A 24,792-nucleotide genomic window follows, 5' to 3' on the forward strand; every position below is an offset into this window, starting at 1 on the left:
CAACTCCCAGAGTTTACTCAAACTCACGTCCATTGAGTCAGTAATGCCATCCAACCATCTTTTCCTCTGTCGTCCCCTTCTCCTCCCGCCCTCGATCCTTCCCAGCATCAGGGTCTTATCAAATGAGTCAGTTCTTCACATCAGGTGCCCAAAGTATTGGAGTTTCAGGTTCAGCATCAGTCCTTCCAATGAATATTCAGGACTGATTTCCTTTCGGACGGACTGGTTGGATCTCCTTACAGTCCAAGGAACTCTCAAGAGTCTTCTCCAACACCACAGTTCAAAAGCATCACTTCTTTGGGGCTCAGCTTTCTTTATAGTTCAACTCTCACATCCATACAAGACTACTGGAAAAACCATAGCTTTTGACTAGACGGACCTTTGTCAGCAAAGTCATGTCTCTGCTTTTCAATACATTGTCTAGGTTTGTCATAGGTTTTTTTCCAAGGAGCAAACGTCTTTTAATTTCATGTATGAAGTCACCATCTGCAGTAATTTTGGAGTCCAGAAAAATAAAGTCTTTCACTTTTTCCATTGTTTCCCCATCTATTTGCCATGAAGTGATGGGACCAGATGCCATGATCTTAGTTTTCTGAATGTTGAGTTTTAAGCCAACTTTTTCACTCTCCTCTTTCACTTTCATCAAGAGGCTCTTCGCTATCTGCCATAAGGGTAGTGTCATCTGCGTATCTGAAGTTATTGATACTTCTCCCGGCAATCATGATTCCAGCTTTGCTTCTTCCAGCTCAGCATTTCTCATGATGTACTATGCATGTAAGTTAAACAAGCAGGGCGACAATACACAGCCTTGACATACTCCTTTTCCTTTTCCTATTGGAACCAGTCTGTTGTTCCATGTCCAGTTCTAACTGTTGCTTCTTGACCTGCATACAGATTTCTCAGGAGGCAGGTCAGGTGGTCTGGTATTCCCATCTCTTTCAGAAGTTTCCAGTTTGTTGTGATCCACACAGTCAAAGGCTTTGGCATAGTCAATAAAGCAGTAGATGTTTTTCTGAAACTCTCTTGTTTTTTTCATGATCCGATGGATGTTGGCAATTTGATCTCTGGTTCCTCCCTTTTCTAAATCCAGCTTGACCATCTGGAAGTTCATGGTCCACATACTGCTGCAGCCTGGCTTGGAGAATTTTGAGTATTACTTTACTAGCATGTGCGGTAAGTGCAACTGTGCAGCAGTTTGAGCATTCTTTGGCATTGCCTTTCTTTGGGATTGGAATGAAAGCTGACCTTTTCCAGTCCTGTGGCCACTGCTGAGTTTTCCAATTTTGCTGGCATATTGAGTGCAGCACTTTCACAGCATCATCCTTTAGGATTTCAAATAGCTCAACTGGAATTCCATCCCCTCCACTAGCTTTGTTCGTAGTGATGCTTCATAAGGCCCACTTGACTTCCCATTCCAGGATGTCTGGCTGTAGGCTGGTGATCACACCATCGTGATTATCTGGGTCATGAAGATCTTTTTTGTATAGTTCTTATGTGTATTCTTGCCACCTCTTCTTAATATCTTCTGCTTCTGTTAGGTCTATACTATTTCTGTCCTTTACTGAGCCCATCTTTGCATGAAATATTCCCTTGGTATCTATAATTTTCTTGAAGACATCTCTTGTCTTTCCTATTCTATTGTTTTCCTCTATTTCTTTGCATTGATCACTGAGGAAGGCTTTCTTATCTCTCCTTGCTATTCTTTGGAACTCTGCATTCAAATAGGTGTATCTTTCCTTTTCTCCCACGCCTTTTGCTTTTCTTTTCATAGCTGTTTGCAAGGCCTCCTCAGACAACCATTTTGCCTTTTTGCATTTCTTTTCCTTGGTGATGGTCTTGATCAGTGCCTCCTGTACAATATCACCAACCTCCATCCATAGTTCTTCAAGCACTCTATCTATCAGATCTAATCCCTTTAATCAACTTGTCACTTCAAATGTCATAAGGGATTTGATTTAGGTCATAGCTAAATGGTTTGGCGGTTTTCCTTATTTTCTTCAATTTAAGTCTGAATTTGGCAATAAGGAGTCATGATCTGAGCCACAGTCAGCTCCCAGTCTTCTTTGTGCTGACTATATAGAGCTTCTCTCTCTTTGGCTGCAAAGAATATAATCAATCTGTTTTCAGTGTTGACCATCTGATGATGTCCATGTATAGTGTCTTCTCTTGTGTTGTTGGAAGATGGTGTTTGCTATGACCAGTGCATTCTCTTGGCAAAACTCTGTTAGCTTTTGCCCTGCTTCATTCTGTACTCCAAGCCCAAATTTGCCCATTACTTCAGCTACTTCTTGACTTCCTACTGTTGCACTCCAGTCCCCTATAATGAAAAGGACATCCTTTTTGGGTGTTAGTTTTAGGAGGTCTTGTAGGTCTTCATAGAACTGTTCAAATTCAGCTTCCTCAGCATTACTGGTCAGGGCATAGACTTGGATTACTGTGACACTGAATGGTTTTCCTTGGAAATGAACAGAGATCATTCTGTTGTTTTTGAGATTGCATCCAAAAGACTGGACTCTTTTGCTAACTATGATGGCTACTCCATTCTTCCCCCAGTAGTAGATATAATGGTCATCTGAGTTAAATTCACCCATTCCAGTCCATTTTAGTTCACTGATTCCTAAAATGTCGATGTTCACTCTTGCCATCTCCTGTTTGACCGCTTCCAATTTGCCTTGATTCATGGACCTAACATTCCAGGTTCCTATACAATATTACTCTTTACAGCATCGTAGTTTACTTCCATCACCAGTCACAACCACAACTGAGTGTTGTTTTTGCTTTGGCTCTGTCTCTTCATTCTTTTTGGACTTATTTCTCCACTGATCTCCGGTAGCATACTGGGCACCTACCAACCTAGGGAATTCATCTTTCAGTGTCCTATCTTTTGCCTTTTCATACTGTTCTTGGGGTTCTCAAAGAAAGAATACTGAAGTGGTTTGCCATTCCCTTCTCCAGTGAACTGTGTTTTGTCAGAACTCTCCACCATGACCCGTCCATATGGGTGGCCCTACACGGTATGGCTCATAGTTTCACTGAATTAGACAAGGCTGTGGTTGATGTGATCAGACTGGTTAGTTTTCTGTGACCTCCTCAGGAGACATCCAAACACAGTTATGCCTCAGTCTCTGTGGGGCCTCTGGGTCCTGGTGCACACAAGGTATGTTTGCACCCTCTAAGCATCTCTGGCGGGTATGGGGTTTGATTCTCATTAGCATCAGAAGATGCTAGGGAACCAATTTATTACTTTGAAAAGTGGTAAATTTAAAAAAGAATCAAGCATTTATCCTGCATTCCTAGTCAAACTGTATCTCAGGGTCATCAAATAGTTAATGATGCAAAATTTCTCTTCATAGATGTACTTCAACTAATGAATGAAGGAATGACAGAATATCACCAATCTGCCATCCCTTTGAATTAACAGACCTAGACAATGATGATCAGTAGTGTTAACAAAATGATGGGCAATAAGACATTATGTGCCTCCCATCCAAAGTTAACAGTACCCTTTATGGGCGGTGGGGGGGAAGCCCCTACCTCAATAAACAAACCTGAAGTCAGATCTAATCAAGCCTCTCTATATAACCAACAGTTTACATAAAATACACAAGACAGAGAATCATATTACCACCATGTGGAAACAATAGGAAAAACCCAAACTATGGAAAATTCTACAGGCAAATAACCTAGTTTCTTCAAAAAATAAACTGCAAGAAAAAAAGAAAGATAAAAAGGAACTTAGAAATTAAAGGAAACTTAAGTATATCAAACAACTGAAATATCCAGACTTCACCTGGATGTGATTCAACTGTTAAAAAAACTTTACAAAACAATTAGGAAAATGTGAAAGTTGGAAGGATATCTAATGATATTAATGACACTGCTTTCCTGAATGTGATGATTCCATTTTATGTGCATAGAGAAAAGTAAGGTAAAAGATTTCCTTCAAAATATTTTGGGAGAGATCTGTTTTTAATGTTTAAAAACAACTAGGAAGTGAGATCATGCTTCCTGGGGTGAAAGGTTAGCAGAAGTGCCCTTTCTTGCTTTCTGCTGTAGTCCCGAGTGGTAGCTGCCTAAATGGGCAAGTTTATGAAACCTGGGAAGGTGGTGCTGGTCCTGGCCTGTCGCTACTCTGGACGCAAAGCGGTCGTCGTGAAGAATATTGATGATGGCACCTCAGACTGACCCTACAGTCATGCTCTGGTGGCTGGAATCGACCGCTATCCCTGCAAAGTGAGAGCTTCCATGGGCAAGAAGAAAATCACCAAGAGGTCAAAGATCAAGTCTTTTGTGAAAGTTTATAATTATAGTCACCTCATTACGACAAGGTACTCTCCGAATATCCCCTTGGACAAAACTGTTGTCAACAAGGATGTCTTCAGAGATCCGCTCTCAAACGCAGGGCTCCATGAGAGGCAAAGGTCAAATTTGAGGAGAGACACAAACAACACTGGCAAGAACAAATGGTTCTTCCAGAAGCTGCGGTTTTAGGTCTGTCCCAGTTACTAAAAATATTTTTTAAAAAAACCCCAAAACTGGACTCTATGATGATCTTTTACTTTTATCTAGTTTGTTTCAGTTTTTCTATTTCATATTCAGTGCTCCCATTTCATTTGGTATGTTTTCCCATTTCTCCATCACTCCGTTTTTTTGATGTTCTTTCTCAAGCAAAGTATAGTAGAAAAGCTTTTGTATATACATATATAAATCTATATAGAGTATGTATAATACATATATTTTAGAAGACTTATGAATTTTTGCCTAGCTAAAAAATTAATGACATTCTGATTCCAATTGTCTGACTCAGTATGATAGAATGCTAGATTTCTAATTTATATTCACTCAAAATTTTGATATAGTTCCATATATTTTGGCATCTAGTATTACTGCTAGAAGTCTAGAAAGTTTATTATCTTAGTGTTAAAAAAAATGTGAATGAGGCTTGAAACTTCTAATCTAATTCTGAGAATATTAAGAAATATTACGCTGTTAAAAAAACACAGGAAGTTAACAAGTGATACAGTATTATTAACTAAAGTACAGATTTTGTTCAAATCTTCACAAAATTTTATGCTCGTGTCCATTATTTGTTTTCATACCTTATTTAAGACTCCACATTATATTTAACTGCATTTAGCAGCTTCAGCTGCATGCAACAGATTCTGGTAAATTGTTTTTTCATTTTTATTCTATTACAAATATTTCTAATTTTCCATGTTATGGGTTCTTAGATATACCCCTCATTTAAAAGTGGATATTTAATTTCTAAATACATGGGATTTTTAAAAGTATCTTTGATATTAATTTCTCATTGAAATGCTTTCTTCTCTGCAATCACCTTCTATGTTTTTCAGTCTTCTAACTTTATTGAGGCTTTCAAAGGCTAAGTTAAAGTGCTCTCTTGGTAAATGTCACACTGTACTTGAAAATATGTGGGTTATTTTCAAATATCTCTTGATAGTGATCACTATCAAAAATAAATCCACTGAAATAAAAGAACAGATTCTATATGATTTCTATACCTTTAAGACCATGAAATTTCTGCACCTGATCTTATGTCTCTGGCTATGTTCCAGTGTTTCCTAGTTTACAGTCAATGGGAACTTCAACAGAATTTGTATCCAACTGTTGTGTGAAAACTGTATAAATCTTAATTGTGTCGAATTGGTTTATAGTGTTTTTAAGGTATACTATATTCTACTTCTCTGTACAGTCATCCTATTAGTTTCTGAGCGTTTGATATTGAAACTCCAACTAAGAATCTTAATTTATCTACTTAAAACAAATGACTGTAATATATACTGGGACCACATGTAACTTTGCTCTGTATTTTCCACATCTCCTGTAAATGTTATCATATTTTCATAATTAAAAAATAAGAAAGAACAATTTAAAAATATTTTAGGAGAGAGGTTAAAGAGATGAAGCAAAATTGACTATCAATCTATAACTGTTTAAGCTGAGGCATGGGTACCTGGAGGTTCTTTATAACAGTCATGCTATTTTAACATACACTTAACAATCTTCCTTAATAAAATGTTAAAAAATAAAAAGGGCATTACACTGAAGTTTTTTCAATTGTTCTTTCCCTAAGTATACTTTTATTTACCTTACTCAATAGTAAGCTATTAGAGGTTAGGAAAATTTATTACTATAAGGAGCAAGATGCTGGGAGGGATTGGGGGCAGGAGGAGAAGGGGACAACAGAGGATGAGATGGCTGGATGGCATCACTGACTCGATGGACATGAATCTGAGTGCACTCCAGGAGTTGGTGATGGACAGGGAGGCCTGGTGTGCTGTGATTCATGGGGTCGCAAAGAGTCGGACACGACTAAGCGACTGAACTGAACTGAACTGAACTGAAGGAGCAAGAAGGACAATTAGGGTATAAACAAAACCTAATCACAGGAAAAGAAACAAAAGTAACTGCTTTAGGCATATAAGCAATATATGTATTATTTCCTAATGAAATGTTACTTTTATCAAGATACCAAAGCCTCCTCCTACCCCCTACCCCACCCATCTCTTTTCCTGATGTATACTTACTACTTTCCATCTTTCTTTGACCAGGATTCCAACACTGAGGATATCCGGCTGCTCTCCTCCTCCACTCATTGCAATTCACTGATGTGGTAGAATGGCTACACAGGCATCCGGCTCCCAAGGGTGGTTTCCATTTAACCTGAAACAAAAGAAACAGGAGCAGCATATCAGGACTAACTAATTAACACAAACATTCCAGCACCCAGAAGTACTACTAATTCTATATGTTAATTCAGTTGCTTGGCTGGAAAGGGGGAAATCCCAAATCTCGCTTCTAAAATCTGTTTAGTGCATATAAAAAAGTGCTTACCTTTCCATTACAGAGCCCAGTGAAATAACCAAACATTAAAGAGGCATTATATTGAAAGTGAAGTCACTCAGTCCTGTCAGACTCTGTTGGTACAAAAGTAATTCTAATTTCAGACCATGAATTTTAAATCATTATATCTAGGTTCAAACACATTTTTCTTAATCAAAATAGGATCCATTACAATCAACACATTTTTGTCAATGGGAAAAAGGTTGGTTTATTCCTGTAGTGTAAAAATCTGTGCTTCAGGAATCAACAAACTCTTGGAAAGCATTTTCTGCCTCCTACTGGCTGTGGAAGCATTTTCCCTGTAAAAAGCTGTCGAGAACTTTGAAGAAGCTGAAGTCCGTTGCCACTGGTGAGAGGTCAGGTGAAGATGGCAGATAAGGCAAACCTTCGTAGCCCAATTTGTTCAACTTTTGAAGCGTTGATTGTGCAACACGCAGTCAGGCATCATCGTGGAGAAGAACGGGGCCCATTCTGTTGACCAATACTGGCTGTAGGTGTTGCAGTTTTCGGTGCATCTCCTCAGTTTGTTGAACATACTTCTCAGATATAATGGCTTCGCTGGAATTCAGAAAGCTGTAGTGGATCAGAAATAAGCAGCAGACACCAAACAATGACCATGACCTTTCTGTGGTGCAAGTTTGGCTTTGGGAAGTGCTTTGGAGTTTCTTGGACCAACCACCAAGCTGGCTGTAGTATAAAATCCACTATTCATCACACGTCACAATTCAATTGAAAAACAGTTCATGTTGTTGTGTAGAATAAAAGAACAGAGACACTGTAAAATGACAATTTTTTTGATTTGCAGTCAGCTCATGAACATGAGACACCCACTCATTGAGCTTTTTCACCATTCCAATTTGCTTCAAATGCCAAATGACCATAGAATGGTCAAATGCTGAGTACTTCAGCAACTTCTTGCTTAATTTTAAGAGGATCAGTTCTGATGATGGCTCTCAATTTATTGACGTCAACTTCCGATGGCCAGCCACTATGTCCTCATCTTCAAGGCTCTCGTCTCCTTTGAAAAATTTCTTGAACCACCACTGTACAGTCATTAGCAGTTGCTAGGTCAAATGTGTTGTTGATGTTGTGAGCTGTCTACCCTGCTCTATGACTTATTTTGAACACAAATTAAAAAAGAGCTCAAATTCACATTTTGTCTAACATCATTTATAGAGTCTAAAATAAATATAAAGTAAACACCAAATAATAAATCATTTAACTCTCTTAAATTGAAGAAAGTGGGAAAACCACTAAACCATTCAGGAATGACCTAAATCAAATCCCTTATGATTATACAGTGGAAGTGAGAAATAGATTTAAGGGACTAGATCCGATTGACAGAGTGCCTGATGAACTATGGACAGAGGTTCATGACATTGTACAGGAGACAGGGATCAAGACCATCCCCAGGAAAAAGAAATGCAAAAAAGCAAAATGGCTGTCTGAGGAGGCCTTACAAATAGCTGTGGAAAGAAGAGAAGTGAAAAGCAAAGGAGAAAAGGAAAGATATTCCCATTTGAATGAAGAGTTTCAAAGAATAGCAAGAAGAGATAAGAAAGCCTTTCTCAGCCATCAATGCAAAGAAATAGAGGAAAAGAACAGAATGGGAAAGACTAGAGATCTCTTTAAGAAAATTAGAGATATCAAGGGAACATTTCATGCAAAGACAGGCTCCATAAAGGACAGAAATGGTATGGACTTAACAGAAGCAGAAGATATTAAGAAGAGGTGACAAGAACACACAGAAGAACTGTACAAAAAAGATCTTCACGACCCAGATAATAACGATGGTGTGATCACTCATCTAGAGCCAGACATCCTGGAATGTGAAGTCAAGTGGGCCTTAGGAAGCATCACTACGAACAAAGCTAATGGAGGGGATGGAATCCCAGTTGAGCTATTTCAAATTCTAAAAGATGATGCTGTGAAAGTACTGCACTCAATATGCCAGCAAATTTGGAAAACTCAGCAGTGGCCACAGGACTGGAAAAGGTCAGTTTTCATTCCGATCTCAAAGAAATGTAATGCCAAAGAATGCTCCAACTACTGCACAATTGCACTCATCTTACAATTGCAGTAAAGGAATGCTAAAAATTCTCCAAGCCAGGCTGCAGCAATATGTGAACCGTGAACTTCCAGATGTTCAAGCTGGTTTTAGAAAAGGCAGAGGAACCAGAGATCAAATTGCCAACATCCACTGGATCATGGAAAATGCAACAGAGTTCCAGAAAAACATCTATTTCTGCTTTATTGACTGTGCCAACACCTTTGACTATATGGATCACAATCAACTGTGGAAAATTCTGAAAGAGATGGGAATACCAGACCACCTGACCTGCCTCTTGAAAAATCTGTATACAGGTGAGGAAGCAACAGTTAGAACTGGACATGGAACAACAGACTGGTTCCAAATAGGAAAAGGAGTACATCAAGGCTGTATATTGTCACCCTGCTTATCTAACTTATATGCAGAGTATATCATGAGAAACACTGGGCTGGATGAAGCACAAGCTGGAATCAAGATTTCCGGGAGAAATATCAATAACCTCAGATACGCAGATGACACCACCCTTATGGCAGAAAGTGAAGAGGAACTAAAGAGTCTCTTGATGAAAGTGAAAGAGGAGAGTGAAAAAGTTGGCTTAAGCTCAAGATTCAGAAAAGTAAGATCCTGGCATCTGGTCCCATCACTTCATGGGAAATAGATGGGGAAACAGTGGCTGACTTTTATTTTTCAGGGCTCCAAAATCACTGCAGATGGTGACTGTAGCCATGAAATTAAAAGACACTTACTCCTTGGAAGAAAAGTTATGACCAACGTAGATAGCACATTCAAAAGCAGAGACATTACTTTGCCAACAAAGGTCCGTCTAGTCAAGGCTATGGTTTTTCCAGTCGTCATGTATAGCTGTGAGAGTTGGGACTATAAAGAAATCTGAGTGCCAAAGAATTGATGCTTTTGAACTGTGGTGTTGGGAGAAGATTCTTGAGAGTCCCTTGGACTGCAAGGAGATCCAACCAGTCCATCCTAAAAGAGATCAGTCCTGGGTGTTTACTGGAAGGTATGATGTTGAAGCTGAAACTCCAATACTTTGGCCACATGATGCGAAGAGCTGATTCATTTGAAAAGACCTTGATGCTGGGAAAGATTGAGGGCAGGAGGAGAAGGGGATGACAGAGGATGAGATGGTTGGATGGCATCACCGACTCAATGGACATGAGTTTGGGTGGGCTCTGGGATTTGGTGTTGGACAGGGAGGGCTGGCGTGCTGCAGCTCATGGAGGCACTAAGAGTTGGACAGGACTGAACTACTGAACTGAACTGAATAAATCATTAGCAAAAAGCATAATGTAAGAAATGCACATTAAAATGAGGTACAGCATAATTACATTTAAGAAGGCATCTCAAAATCAAACAATGAAGATCAACAATGCAAAACCGCAATTACTTCTGCACCATGCTAATACTGTTGAGAGTCCCTTAGACAGCAAGGAGATCCAATCAGCCAATTCTACAGGAAATTAATTCTGAATATTCATTGGAAGGACTGATGTTGAATCTGAAGCTCCAATACTCTGGCCATCTGATGTGAAGAGCTGACTCACTGGAAAAGACCCTGATGCTGGGAAAGATTGAGGGTGGGAGAAGAAGCGGATGACAAAGGTGAGATGGTTGGATGGCATCACTGACTTGATCGACATGAGTTTGAGGAAGTCCTGGCAGTTGGTAATGGACAGGGAAGCCTGGAGTGCTGCAGCCCATGGGGTTGCAAAGAGTCAGACATGACTGAGCGACTGAACTGAACATTACTACACAAATATAACTTACAATAACTGAGATTGCTAGACTATAGGGCAAGCATGGTGTTAATGGCAGTTGACTCAGACTACTACCCTTAGTCCAACCTTTTACTAAGAAAAAAATGCCTAATTTACAACAGCTTACAGTTTAATAAGTTGCAAGATAGATCTTAACATCACCAGAGCTAATAAAATTTTAATATTAATAATGCACTTAAAATGCATAGGAAATAAACATGAGCCACAGAAAAGGGCTGTTTATTAAACCCAATGCCAAAATACAGTTCTAGTAAAACTACTGAATTTCAATTGGGAAAAAAAAATTCACTGGACACAGGTGCAGAAAGTCCAAATTACACATAAGGGGGAAAAATCAGGCTGAGAACAGACATCAGCACAAACAGCTTATTACATATTTAAGTATCCAAGGAAATGTGAGCCAAGCATGGTCTACCCTGCCAAAGTAAACTTCAAGGCTAAGGGAAGCAGTTATGAACACAGAGAACCCAAATAATATTGTTCCTAAGAAATGCCGCTAGGAATCAACTACATAACAAGTATCAGACAGATTACGGTAGAAGATTTGACATAAGCATTGACCTGAGAAGACCTAAAATCAATGATAACCCAGTAGCAATAAGAACCCCTGCCTTCAGAGTGTGAACTCTAAACATCATATCCCACTGAAAGAAATCAGGGCTCCTTGGAAAAATGGCTTATTCTAGGTCTGGCACAGGAAATTATGCACAATCAACCTGGTGGATCTCATCAAATAAGAAAGCAAAAATGTTAACACCACCAGTATTAGCAAATCAAAAGGAAAACAGAGACAAGGGAAGGAATTCTCATTTGTCAAAGATGAAACAATTTGAGCATATACAAGAATACAATGATTGAAAAACATCAAAAATATAAATATAAATATATATATATACATATACCCATGAGTTCACAATGACACTCAAAAAAGAAAAAAGAATATTAGAGGTCGATTTTCAAGATTGTGTGGGCACAACTCGTTATTCTAATAATTGGCAAATAAACAGAATAAAACATTTATCCTGCCTTTCTAGTATGAACAGTATTTTGGGGAGGCAAAAAGATGATGAGGGTGACTTTTCCTTAGAGAACAGTCACAGCTAATAAATGCAAGAGAACGTATAGATTTAGAAAATAACCATTTTCCAATTCCTGGTTACATAATGAATCTAGACAATGACCATCAATGGCTGCTAAAGCCATAATGTAAAAAGTGGATGGAGAACTTTAATATGGAAGGATCAAGTTGAACTCACTGGTCAACCTTAACATCATTAAAAGCCAGGACAATGAAACAAGAAGTGCTTTCTGACAGATGCAACAAAATTTTCTCAGTATCACCTATGAAGTCTCTTGCCTTGAAACAAACAAACAAACAAACAAAAAACCCTTAAATCTAGTCAAACTTTTAGATTTGATTATAAGTTTACAAAAATAAGGGTGATCGAGGTACATGTTAAATGACAACATGAAGATACAATGAGCTAAATCCATGATGACGGAGATCCTAAAGAACAAAATGGCCCATATAAATGACATAATGACCCAAAACAAATGGCATGGAAAATAATAAAGCTTTACACTGCACACTATAAGAAATCAGATATATATATCAACCTAAAGCAGCAACTAGCAATTTGACCACCTCATGCGAAGAGTTGACTCATTGGAAAAGACCTTGATGCTGGGGGGATTGGGGGCAGGAGGAGAAGGGGACGACAGAGGATGAGATGGCTGGATGGCATCACTGACTCGATGGACATGAGTTTGAGTGAACTCCGGGAGTTGGTGATGGACAGGGAGGCCTGGCGTGCTGTGATTCATGGGGTTGCAAATAGTCGGACACAACTGAGCGACTTAACTGAGCTGAACTGAAGCAAGTACTGAGTAAGCAACAATTGGTAATTTTGTAGGGTGTAATAATAGTAGTGTAGTTATGTTTATAAAGTCTTTCTCTGCAAGAGATACATAAACTACCAGTGCAAAAAGTGATAAAAGGTCTTGAAAGTGAAAAAGTCCGGCTCTTTGAGACCCCGTGGACTATAGTCCAATAGGCTCCTCTGTGTCCATGGAATTCTCCAGGCAAGAATACCTGAGTGGGTACCAATTTCCCTTCTCCAGGGGATCTTCTCAAGCCAGGGATCAAACCTGAGTCTCCTGCATGGCATGCAGATTCTTTACCATCTGAGCCACGAGGGAAACAAAGTGATAAAAGCTCTTAGATTTGCCTTAAAACACTCTAAGGGGAAAGGAGTTGTACAGCGGACAGAGGATCAAATGACATAAAAATAACAGCATTTTCATAAACTTTGTATGATGGGTACATGTAAATCCATTATACTATTTCTCAGTATATCTGCCATATTATATATTAAAAGTAAAAAACAAAAGATGCACAGATTAAAAAGATCTAGAATTCATTTTAACAAATGGAGCTGAGACAAGTACATACTCACATGCAAGAAGAATGAATTTGTACCCCTACCTAACATCATACATAAAAGTTAACTCAAAATGGATCAAAGACCTAAATATACATGCTAACACTATAAAACTCTTGGAAGAAAACACTGGCAGAAGTCTTCACTGGCCTTGGATTAAGCAATGATTTCTGAGATATGACACCTTAAAGCACAACAAACTGAAGAAAATAGATAAATTGGAATCCATCAAAATTTTTTAAATTTTATATGCCAAAAAACAACCTATGAAATTGTGGGAAATAACTGCAAACTATATATCTAATATGTGGCTAGTACCCAGAATATATAAAGAATAATTCAACAAAATGAAAGTCAATAATTCAATTTAAAAACAGGCAAAAGGCCTGAATAAATATCTCTCCAAAAATATACACAAATAGCCAAAAAGCACATGAAAAAAAATGCTCAAAATCTATAATCATTACAAAACTACGAATCAAAACCACATGAAAAATTGCCTCATACCCACTACAATGGCTACCATTAAAGTAAAGTATCAAGTGGTGACAAGGATGTGGAGAAACTGGAACACTTGCACACTGTGAGTGAGGATATAAAATGATGCAGCCACTATGAAAAATAGTTTGGGAGTTGTTAAAAAATTAAGCAGTCAATTCCCATATGATTTAGCAATTCCACTTCAGGGTATATACCCCCAAAATTGAAAGCAAGGACTCAGACAAATATATTTGTGCACTCAAGCCCATAGCAGCATTATTCACAATAGCCATAAGGTGGAAGCAGCCCACACATCCATCTACAGATGTATGGATAAAGAAAATGTGCAGTATACATACAATCTGAAGGGGATCAGCCCTGGGATTTCTTTGGAAGGAATGATGCTAAAGCTGAAACTCCAGTACTTTGGCCACCTCATGTGAAGAGTTGACTCATTGGAAAAGACTCTGATGCCGGGAGGGATTGGGGGCAGGAGAAGGGGACGACAGAGGATGAGATGGCTGGATGGCATCACTGACCCGATGGACATGAGTCTAAGTGAACTCCAGGAGTTGGTGATGGACAGGGAGGCCTGGCGCACTGCGATTCATGGGGTCGCAAAGAGTCGGACACGACTGAGCGACTGAACTGAACCGAACTGATAACATACAATGTAATACTATTCAGTCTTAAAAAAAGAAATCCTATCACATACTGCAACATGGCTGAATGATAAAGCCAGTCACCAAACGACAAATACTTTTATAATTCCATTTATATGAGATATCCAGAGTAGTCAAACTCATGAAAATAGAAGAATGGTGGTTACTAGGGGCAAGTGGAGAGAGGGGGGAAAGGGGTACTGTTGTTACATAGGTATAGAATTTTAGCTTTGCAAGATAAAGAACTTTTAGAAATCTATTTTGAAACACTAATAAATACACTTAACACAACCAAGGGTATACTTAAAAATGATGAGGATGGTAAATTTTGTTGTGTGTTCCTTATCACAGTAAAAAAAAAAAACAACACAAAACTATGGGCCCGCTAGAGGAGAATCCGGTAATATTCAGCATAATAAGATAATTTACATTTAAACTCCAATCTAGCAGGGCTTCCCAGGTAGTGCTAGTGGTAAAGAACCCACCTACCAATGCAGGAGACATAAGTGATGCAGGTTTGATCCCTGGGTCGGGAAGATCCCCTGGAGGAGAGCATGGCAACCCACTCCAGTATTCTTGCCTGGAGAATCCCATAGACAGGGTAGCCTAGTGGGCTACAGTCCACGGAGTAGCAAAGAATCGCACACGACTGAAGCGATTTAGCATGCACTCCAGCAATTCCACTTCAGGGAACTTATTTCCAAGGTCCAGTGGTGAAAATATGTGAAATGAATTCTTCATAAGCCTTTTCACTATAACATTATTTGCAATTACAAAAGCCCAGGGGAAAACTAACAGTCCATATTGGTTGAATATAAAATGGTTCACTCAGGTAACGGAGTACTAGCCCAGGAATAACAGATATACTGACACAGAGTGACTTTCAGGATAAATTGTTAAGTGAAAAAAAAATAAGATGCAGTGATGTGTTTACAGTATACTACCTTTTATGTAAAAAAGAAGGGTAAATGTTAAGTATATTAACATATTTGCTTTCATTTTTTTTTAAAGGAAGGAAAAGCCAAAAAGTGATACAAATGATAGCAGAGATCAGTAAATTTTTTTCAGTAAAGGGACAAATAATAAATATTTCAGTTTTTACAAGCCATATAATCTCTGTCATAGCTACTCAGCTTGGCTGTTTTAGCACAAAAGAAGACACAGACAATACATAAACAAAACACTATGTGTTCCAACAAAAATTCATTTACAAAAAGAGACAGGTGGTTAAATGTGGCCTGCAGGTCACTGTTTGCCAACCTTTCCCAGAAGGAGAAAATATGATAGAGAGGATACAGATAGAAGTTAAGACTTCTAAGAATGTACTTTGTGATACAGTTTAGATTCTGGAATGAAAATCGTTGTTTTACATATGAGAAAAAAATTCCTATACTCCAAATTCAACAAAGTACCATAGCAACAAGTACTCTGGCCACTTGATACAAAGAGCCAACTCAGTGAAAAGACCCTGATGCTGGGAAAGACTGAGGGCTGGAGGAGAAGAGGGCATCAGAGGGTGAAACGGTTGGCTAGCATTACTGACCCAACAGACATGAGTCTGAGTAAATTCCAGGAGATAGTGAAGGACAGGGAAGCCTGGAGTGCTGCAGTCCGTGGGGTTGTAAAGAGTCGGACTCGACTTAGCAACTGAACAAGAGCAAAAAGTAATCATCAGAACCTGCTTTAAACTCATCCCAGTCTTATCAATGACAGCTTCAAACTAGTAACCACACTTCAGAAGGTCAACTAACTTACCACATTTCATAACCACATTTATCAAAAGTTCAACCACTTCCTAAACAGTCCCACTTCACCAATCCCTGAACTCTAAGTTTCACAGATCTCCTCTGAATGAGAGCAATAAATATAGCATTTTGTTCAGACACTGAGTGGTGACTTCTTTGTTCAAGACAAAAGATAAATCAAGAGAAAAAAATACTAAAAATGAAAGGAGTACAATCTCTAAAAATTAAAAATAAACCAAGAACCCTCTGCATATCAAGTATGTGGCATTATCACACAGAAAATTCAAGGGGCTTTATTTTGATTGCATAATTCCTAATCAGATATATCTTAAGTAAAAAAAGAATTATAAAGAAATCTTAAAACTACATTTAGTAGTTCTGCTGTTAGAAATTATATCAATTCTGTTATTTAAAACCTATTATAGAGCTTCCCTAGTAGCTTAGTTGGTAAAGAATCTGCCTGCAATGCAGGAGACCCAGGTTTGATCCCTGGGTCAGGAAGATCCCCTGGAGAAAGAAATGGCAGCCCACTCAAGTACTCCTGCCTGGAGAATTCCATGGACAGAGGAGCCTGGCAGGCCACAGTCCATGGGATCACAGAGTCAGATGCAACTGTGTGACTTTCACTTTTCATAGGTATATTGCAAGGCAGGAAAAAAAAATCTACAATAATGGCTAAAATAACCTCTCAAAGGTTTCATGAAAGACATAAAACAATAGACTGAAGAACTTTAATTAAACAGGATAGGCACAAAATAATCCATTTCCAAACACATCAAAACCAAACTGCTGAAAATTAAACACAAAGAAAAACTATTTCCCTAATAATCCAGTGGTTAAGAATCCATCTTCCAGTACAGAGAACCTGGATTTGATCCCTGGGTGGGGAACTAATATTCCACATACCACAGGGCAACTAAGCCTGCACACCACAACTACTCAGCCTGTGCAACTCAACTAAGGCCGTGCAACTGCAACTACTGAGGCCATGTGCCACAGCCACAGAATCCGTGTGCTGCAGCAAAAGATTCTGACTGGCAAGTAAGACTCCACGTGACCATAAACAAACAGTTTTTTAAAAACAGCCAGAGAAAAATGACATATTACTTACTGGGAATAGTAATTCAATTGACTGTGACTTTCTCATAATAAAACATGGAGGTCAACAAGAAATAGAAAAACATTTTTTAAGTACTTACAGTAAAAAAGCACTGTCAACCAGAATTCTATGCCCAGAGAAAATATCCTTCAGGGATAAGGACACTCTTAGACAAATGAAAATTAAGGTTATGTATTGTCAGCAGAGCTGCTGTGAAAGGATCACCAAAGAAATTTCTTCAGAGAAAAAAAACATATGACAGAGGGGAACTTGGACTAATAGGAATGAATGAAGAAAAACAGAAATCTAGGTAAATACAATAGACTAATCTCCTCTTAATTTAAAAAACCATGCTTGAAAACTAACAGCTAAAATTCTAACACTATCTAAAACAATTTTCAATGTATACAGATATAACTAACAAGATAATGCTAGTGGAAGTGATGGAATTCCAGTTGAGCTATTTCAAATCCTAAAAGATGATGCTGCGAATGTGTTGCACTCAATATGCCAGCAAATTTGGAAAACTCAGCAGTGGCCATAGGACTGGAAAAGGTCAGTTTTCACTCCAATCCCAAAGAAAGGTAATCCCCCAAAATGCTCAAACTACTGCACAATTGCACTCATCTCACACGCTAGTAAGGTAATACTCAAAATTCTCCAAGCCAGGCTTCAACAACATGTGAACCATGAACTTCCAGATATTCAAGCTGGTTTTAGAAAAGGCAGAGGAACCAGAGATCAAATTGCCAACATCCGCTGGATCATGGAAAAAGCAAGAGAGTTCCAGAAAAACATCTATTTCTGCTTTATTGACTATGCCAAAGCCTTTGACTGTGTGGATCACAATAAACTGTGGAAAATTCTGAAAGAGATGGGAATACAAGACCACCTGACCTGCCTCTTGAGAAATCTGTATGCAGGTCAGGAAGCAACAGTTAGAACTGTACATGGAACAACAGACTGGTTCCAAATAGGAAAAAGAGTATGTCAAGGCTGTATATTGTCACCCTGCTTATTTAACTTATATGCAGAGTACATGATGTGCTTGGGCTGGATGAAGCACAAGCTGGAATCAAGACTGCTGGGAGAAATATCAATAACCTCAGATATGCAGATGCCACCACCCTTGTGGCAGAAAGTGAATAAGAACTAAAGAGACTCATAATGAAAGTGAAAGTGGAGAGTGAAAAGTTGGCTTAAGCTCAAGATTCAGAAAACTAAGATCATCGCATCTGGTCCCATCATTTCATGGCAAATATATGGGGAAACAGTGGAAACAGTGGCTGACTTTATTTTGGGGGGGGGGGACTCCAAAATCACTGCAGATGGTGACTGCAGCCAAGAAATTAAAAGTGCTTACTCTTTTGAAGGAAAGTTATGACCAACCTAGAGAGCATATTAAAAAGCAGAGACATTACTTTGCCAACAAAGGTCTGTCTAGTCAAGGCTAAGGTTTTTCCAATAGTCATGTATGGATGTGAGAGTTGGGACTATAAAGAAAGCTGAGTGCCGAAGAATTGATGCTTTTGAACTGTGGTGTTGGAGAAGATTCTTGAGAGTCCCTTGGACTGCAAGGAGATCCAACCAGTCCATCCTAAAGGATATCAATCCTGGGTGTTCACTGGAAGGACTGATGTTGAAGCTGAAACTCCAATACTTTGGCCACCTGATGTGAAGAGCTGACTCATTTGAGAAGACCCTGATGTTGGGAAAGATTGAAGGCAGGAGAAGAAGGGGATGACAGAGGATGAATCACTAGATGGCATCACCGACTCAATGGACATGAGATTGGGTAGGCTCCGGGAGTTGGTGATGGACAGGGAGGCGTGGCGTGCTGCGGTCCACAGGCTCACAAAGAGTCGGACATGACTGAGCGACTGAACTGAACTGAACGAGACAATCACAATGAAAAGACAGAATGGTAAAGAGACCTATATGACAGTGATTAGGCTTCTGTACTCTACTTGAAGTGGTGATATAATAATTCTAGTAGATTGTGGAAATTAAGTAGGTATATTGAAACCCTAGAAGAACCATTAAAAAAGATATAACAAAAAGTAAAAGAGATGAAATATACAGTGGAAAACCAAAACATGTTAGGATAATTCAAAAAAAGCTAAGAAAGGAGAAATAGGAGAACAAAAACAGAGACCACAAACATAAGACAAAAATAATAAAATGCTTAGGGCTAAACTCAAATATACCTGTAATTACCTTAAATAGAAATGGCCTAAACACACAACTGAAAAGACAGAGATTATGAAGATGAGTATGATTTCTACAAGAAACTCACTTCAAAAATAACAGAAAACTTAGGCTAAAAGCAAACATATGCTCATTTTTGCTCCAGTTCTCTTTACCCTCTAAACAGTTCAGTCTTGACACATTAGCATGCATCAGCAAAATTTTGGTGACATTTTTGTAGCCTGGCAGAATAGATTAACTTACAGCTATTTCACTTCAAAATATATTGAACATGACTTCATATTAAGGCAGCAGTAGCTACAACATGGTAATACATCACTAACTTTAACCACATAAAAATGTAATGTACCAGTTTCCAGAATTTCCAGTATGGGACCTCCTGTTCAAATATAATTTAATGTAACAAAATAGAATTTAGAAGTAAGGCTGTCTATTTGATATTCAACTGTTTACTACATCTTTAAAATTCTTCTCTGTCAGTCTATATTGGTTTTTAAATTATTATATTTCAATTTCTTTGAGAACTTTTGAGTTTCATGAGTTTTGCTTTTATTATATAAGTATCATTATAAACTTATTTATGAATTTAAAAGGCAAAAGAATGGGGAAAGATATACCACACATAAAGCTGGAGAACCTATACAAATCTTCCTTGATTTATGATAGATGGGGTATCCCATCATTAAGTTGAAAATACTGTAAGTCAAAATGCATTTAAAACACCTAATGTACCAAACATTGAAGCTTAGCCGAACCTACCTTAAAAGTACTTAGAACACTTAAATTAGCCTACAATCAAGCAAAATAATCTAACAAGTCTATTTCGTAATGAAATGTTGAATATCTCATGTAATTTGCTGAATGCATTATTGGAAGTGAAAAACAGAATGGCTCTATAGGAACAGAATGGCTGTAAATGTGTTCATCATGATTGGTTTCTACTCAATCCATATCACTTTCATACCAGCGTAAAGTTGAAAAATTGCAAATTGAACCATTAAGTCAGAACTGTTTATATTACTATCAGATAATGTAGACTTCAGAGCAAAGAAAATCCCCAGAGATAAAGAGGGACATCACATAATCACAGAAGGCCAGTTTACAAAGAAACTATAAATGTGCATGCATCTAAAAACAGCATCAAAATACATGAATCACATGAACAAGGTGAAGAAACAGACAAACTCATAATTAGAGACTTCATCACTCCTGCCTCAAAAGAAAGAAAACAGATAGAAATACCAGCAAGATACGTGAAGAGAACTGAACAACACTACTATGGTATAATAAAAACATATTGGGTCTTTATATTTGGTCTATAAACCTTTATTTCCAGCTCCTTCACAGAGCTTGGCATTTACTAAATGACAAGAATGCCTGTTATGCTAATGAGGGGACTCCTGAAGGGACTCTTAGATCAATTCAGATTAGGGTTGGTCATCAGGTAGACCAAACACGTGATTAGAGGGTTTAAACGTTTGGCCCAATCTCTAATCTCCAACCTCTAGGGAGAGTGGGCCTGGAGATGTGAACTCAATTACATGGACAATGATTTCATTTCTCATGTCTAGCTAATGAAATCTTGATATTAAAAACACTGAGAAACAAGCCTCAGGGAGATTCCTGGTTGGTGAACATATTGATGTACCGAGAGGATGGTGTACCCTGATTCCACAAGGATAGACGTTCTTGTGCTTAGAATCCTTACAAACTGGCCCTATGTACCTGTTCATCTGGTTGTTCATTTTTATTCTTTATAATATAATGGTAATACTAAGTATAGGGGCTTCCCCGACAGCTCCAGCAGGTAAAGAATCTGCCTGTAATGCAGGAGACACAGGGGACTTGGGTTTGATCCCTGGGTCGGGAAGATCCTCTAGAGGATGGCAACCTACTCCAATATTCTACCTGGCGGGCTACAGTCCATGGGGTCACAAAGAGTTGGACATGACTGAGCACATGGCACAATCCTAAGTATAGAACTTTTATGAGTTCTTTGAGTTGTTCTAGCAAATTACTGAACCTGTAAGATACACCAAATTCACTGCCAGCCAGGCAAAGTATGAATGGCTTGAGGATACTCAGGACTAGAAGATATACTTCAAGCTAGAGTCTGAAGCGGGGGCAGTCTTGTGGAACTGAGCCCCTTAGCCTGTATGATGTCATAAACTCCAAGCAGTTAGTGTCAGAATTGAATTGCATTTTAAGACATTCATTTGATGAAAGAGAACTGAATCAGAAAGTAACCATCAACCAACTGAAACTAATGTACATTTATATAACACTCCAACAAAATCAGAATACACATTCTTTCCAAGTGCACATGGAACCAAGACAGACGTGTCATATCCTAGGTCACAAAATAAACCTCAACAAAGTTAAATAAAATCACATACAGAATATTAATGAAATTAAGCTAAAAATCAATGGCAGCAAGATAATAGAAAACTCTTACAAACATTTGGAAATTAAACCAAAATACCAAAGCTGGGTGATTGATTGTGGTAAGTAAAATTTTATAGGAATAATGCCATGCCCATTCATTTCTGTGTTGCCTACGGCTGTTTTTGTACTACTAGAGCAGATTTAAGTAACTACAACTGAGTATAGACTCAGGTCTTATCATATTTACTACTTGGACTTTTTAAAAAAAAAGTTTGACAAAGACTATTCTAAATAATCCACAGATTAAAGAAAAAGTCTTTAGGTAAATTAGAAAATATTTTACTTGAATAAAAATTAAAACACAACAAAATTTGGTGGGATGTAGCTAAAGCCCTGGTTGGAGGGAAAATTAAAACATTAAAAACTTGTATAACAGGACTTATCATTATAGACTCTACAAACATTAAAAAGTATAAAAGATCAATACTGCATACATAACCTGGACAACAATGGACCAATTTCTCAAAAACTGCAAACCTAACAATTCACCCAAGACGAAAGGAAAAGTCTGAATTGTCCTGTTAAAAAAACTGAACCCATAATTCAAAACCTTCCCACAAAAGAATACAGAGATTTTTCCACTGCCAAATTCTATCAAATGTTAAAAAAAAAAAGATCTATACAATCTCTTCCAGAAATAGAAGGGTAAGAAATATATCCCAATTCATTTTATGAAGACAGCATTAGCCTGATATGAAAACAGTCATAAAGCTGGAGAAGAAAATAGTAATGCCTAGTGTGGAAACTATAAAAATGATTAAAAAAAAACAAACAATAAAAGACAATGCAAGAAAAACCAATCTTCCCCATGAACATCTATCAGTTCAGTTCAGTTACTCGTGTTCGACTCTTTGCGACCCCATGAACCACAGCATGCCAGGCCTCCCTGTCCATATACATAGACACAAAAATTCTCAATAAAATATTAGTAAATTAAATCCAGAAATACATAATAAGCATTACACTTCAGCGACATGGTTTACTCTGGGGAAGTAAGATTTGTTTAATATTCAAAAATCAATTCATAAAATTAATTAGATTAACAGTCTAAAACAGAAAACAACATAATTATTATTTAATGCAGGAGAAGCATTTGACAAAATTCAAGTCACATGATATAAACTCTTAGTAAACTAGGAGTAGAATGGAATTTTCTCAACCTGAAAAAGGACATTAAAAAAAAAGCTGCTCAAATTGATCAATATATTTAACAATATTCCAACTGAAATTCAAGGAAAAGCCATTACATAGACATGCTGATTCTAAAATTTATGTGGAAAGGTAGATCAGTCCTGGGTGTTCTTTGGAAGGAATGATGCTAAAGCTGAAACTCCAGTACTCTGGCCACCTCATGCAAAGAGTTGACTCACTGGAAAAGACTCTGATGCTGGGAGGAACTGGGGGCAGGAGGAGAAGGGGGTGACAGAGGATGAGATGGCTGGATGGCATCACTGACTCGAGGGACATGGGTTTGGGTGAACTCCGGGAGTTGGTGATGGACAGGGAGGCCTGGTGTGCTGCAATCCATGGGGTCGCAAAGAGTCGGACACAACTGAGCAACTGAACTGAACTGAAAGGAACTAAAATATCTAAAATAGTTTTGAAAAACAGTAATAAAGTTGGAGGAATCACAGCACATGAATTTAAGACTTTATACTATATAGTTACAATAATCAAGCCAGTGTGCTATCAGCAAAGGGATAGTCATATCACAAATAAATGAAATACAATAGAGTGCAAAAACAGATGTACACAAATAGTTCAATTAAATTTTCAGCTTTTTAAAAATGCAAGTATAATCCACATACTGTATTTTAAAGTATACAATTCAGTGGTTTGTAGTATATTCACAAAGTTGTGTATTCACCACCACTATCCAATTCCAGAACATTTTCACCAACCCCAAAAGAAACTTCATAATTATTAGCTGTCACTCTACTCATTCCTTTCCCTGGTCCCTGGCAACCACTAATCTATCTTCTGTCTCTATAGCTTTGCCTATTCTAAGCCAAGTGATATCTGACAAAGACGGAAAGGCCACTCGACACAGATAAGACAGAATTTCCAACAAAGTGTTGGAACAGTTGTAAGCTGTATGGAAAAAACCTCAATCTGAAACCTCAAACCTTACATATAAAACTTAACTCAAAATGTATCACAGATCTAAATGTAAAATACAAAACATTTAAAAATAAACTTTGTGCAAAAGGTTTTGGACATGATATCTAAATCACATTTCATAAAAGAAAAAAAACCTGATAAATTGAACTTTACTAAAACTGAAAACTTATACTCTGTGAAAGACATTGTTAAGAAAATGAAAAGACAAGCTACATACTGGAAGAAAATGTGTGCAAATCATAATATCCAACCACGGGCTTGTATCCAAACACATACAGAACACTTAAAATTCAACTGTAAGAAAACAAATGACCCAATTTAAAATGAAGCAAAAAATAGACACTTCACCAAAGAGGTTATATTGACTGGAAATAAATACATGAAAAGATGTTTGACATCACTGGCAAGTCTCCAAAAGTTACATACTGTATGATTATATTTATATGACAATTTCAAAAAAATAAAAGTAGATTGACAAAGAACAGATCAGTGGTTGCCAAGAGTTAGAGGTAGGATGAAGGTATGATTATAAAGGAATATTATGAGTGGACTATTACTCAGCCATTGAAAAGAATGAAATAATGCCTTTGCTGCAACATGGATAGACTTAAAGACTGTCATACTGAGTGAAGTCAGAGAGAAGGTTAAATATCATATGACATCCCTTATATGTGGCCATCTAAAAAATGACACGAAGTTACTTACAGAACAGAAACAGACTCACAAACTTAGAGAATTAATTTATGGTTGCTGGGGGAAGGCAGAGTTAAGGTGTTTGGGATGGACATGTACACACTGCTATATTTAAAATGCATAAAACCAACAAGGACCTACTGTATAGTACATGGAACTCTGCTCAATGTTATGTGGCAGCCTGGATGGGA

At 37.9% G+C, this 24,792-nt stretch overlaps 1 protein-coding gene and 1 pseudogene across 2 annotated transcripts in view; one reads left to right on the forward strand and one right to left on the reverse strand.

Annotated features, from left to right (window-relative positions):
• Positions 1-24,792, reverse strand: part of TTBK2 (tau tubulin kinase 2) — a 131,194-nt gene that overhangs the window by 91,291 nt on the left and 15,111 nt on the right. Inside the window, exons 2-3 of one of the 2 annotated variants that reach the window (XM_042253050.1) lie at positions 6,856-6,938; positions 6,549-6,684 (exon numbers count right to left, since the gene is read on the reverse strand). In XM_042253050.1, the coding sequence (XP_042108984.1) occupies positions 6,549-6,617 (69 nt within the window). In that variant the 5' untranslated portion in view covers positions 6,618-6,684; positions 6,856-6,938. The remainder of the gene's footprint in view (positions 1-6,548; positions 6,685-6,855; positions 6,939-24,792) is intronic. The other variant, XM_004010488.5, reaches the window with a different exon arrangement.
• LOC121820066 (large ribosomal subunit protein eL27-like) lies at positions 4,035-4,491 on the forward strand (annotated as a pseudogene).

Source organism: Ovis aries, chromosome 7, assembly GCF_016772045.2.
Source record: "Ovis aries strain OAR_USU_Benz2616 breed Rambouillet chromosome 7, ARS-UI_Ramb_v3.0, whole genome shotgun sequence".
NCBI classification, from domain to species: Eukaryota; Metazoa; Chordata; class Mammalia; order Artiodactyla; family Bovidae; genus Ovis; species Ovis aries.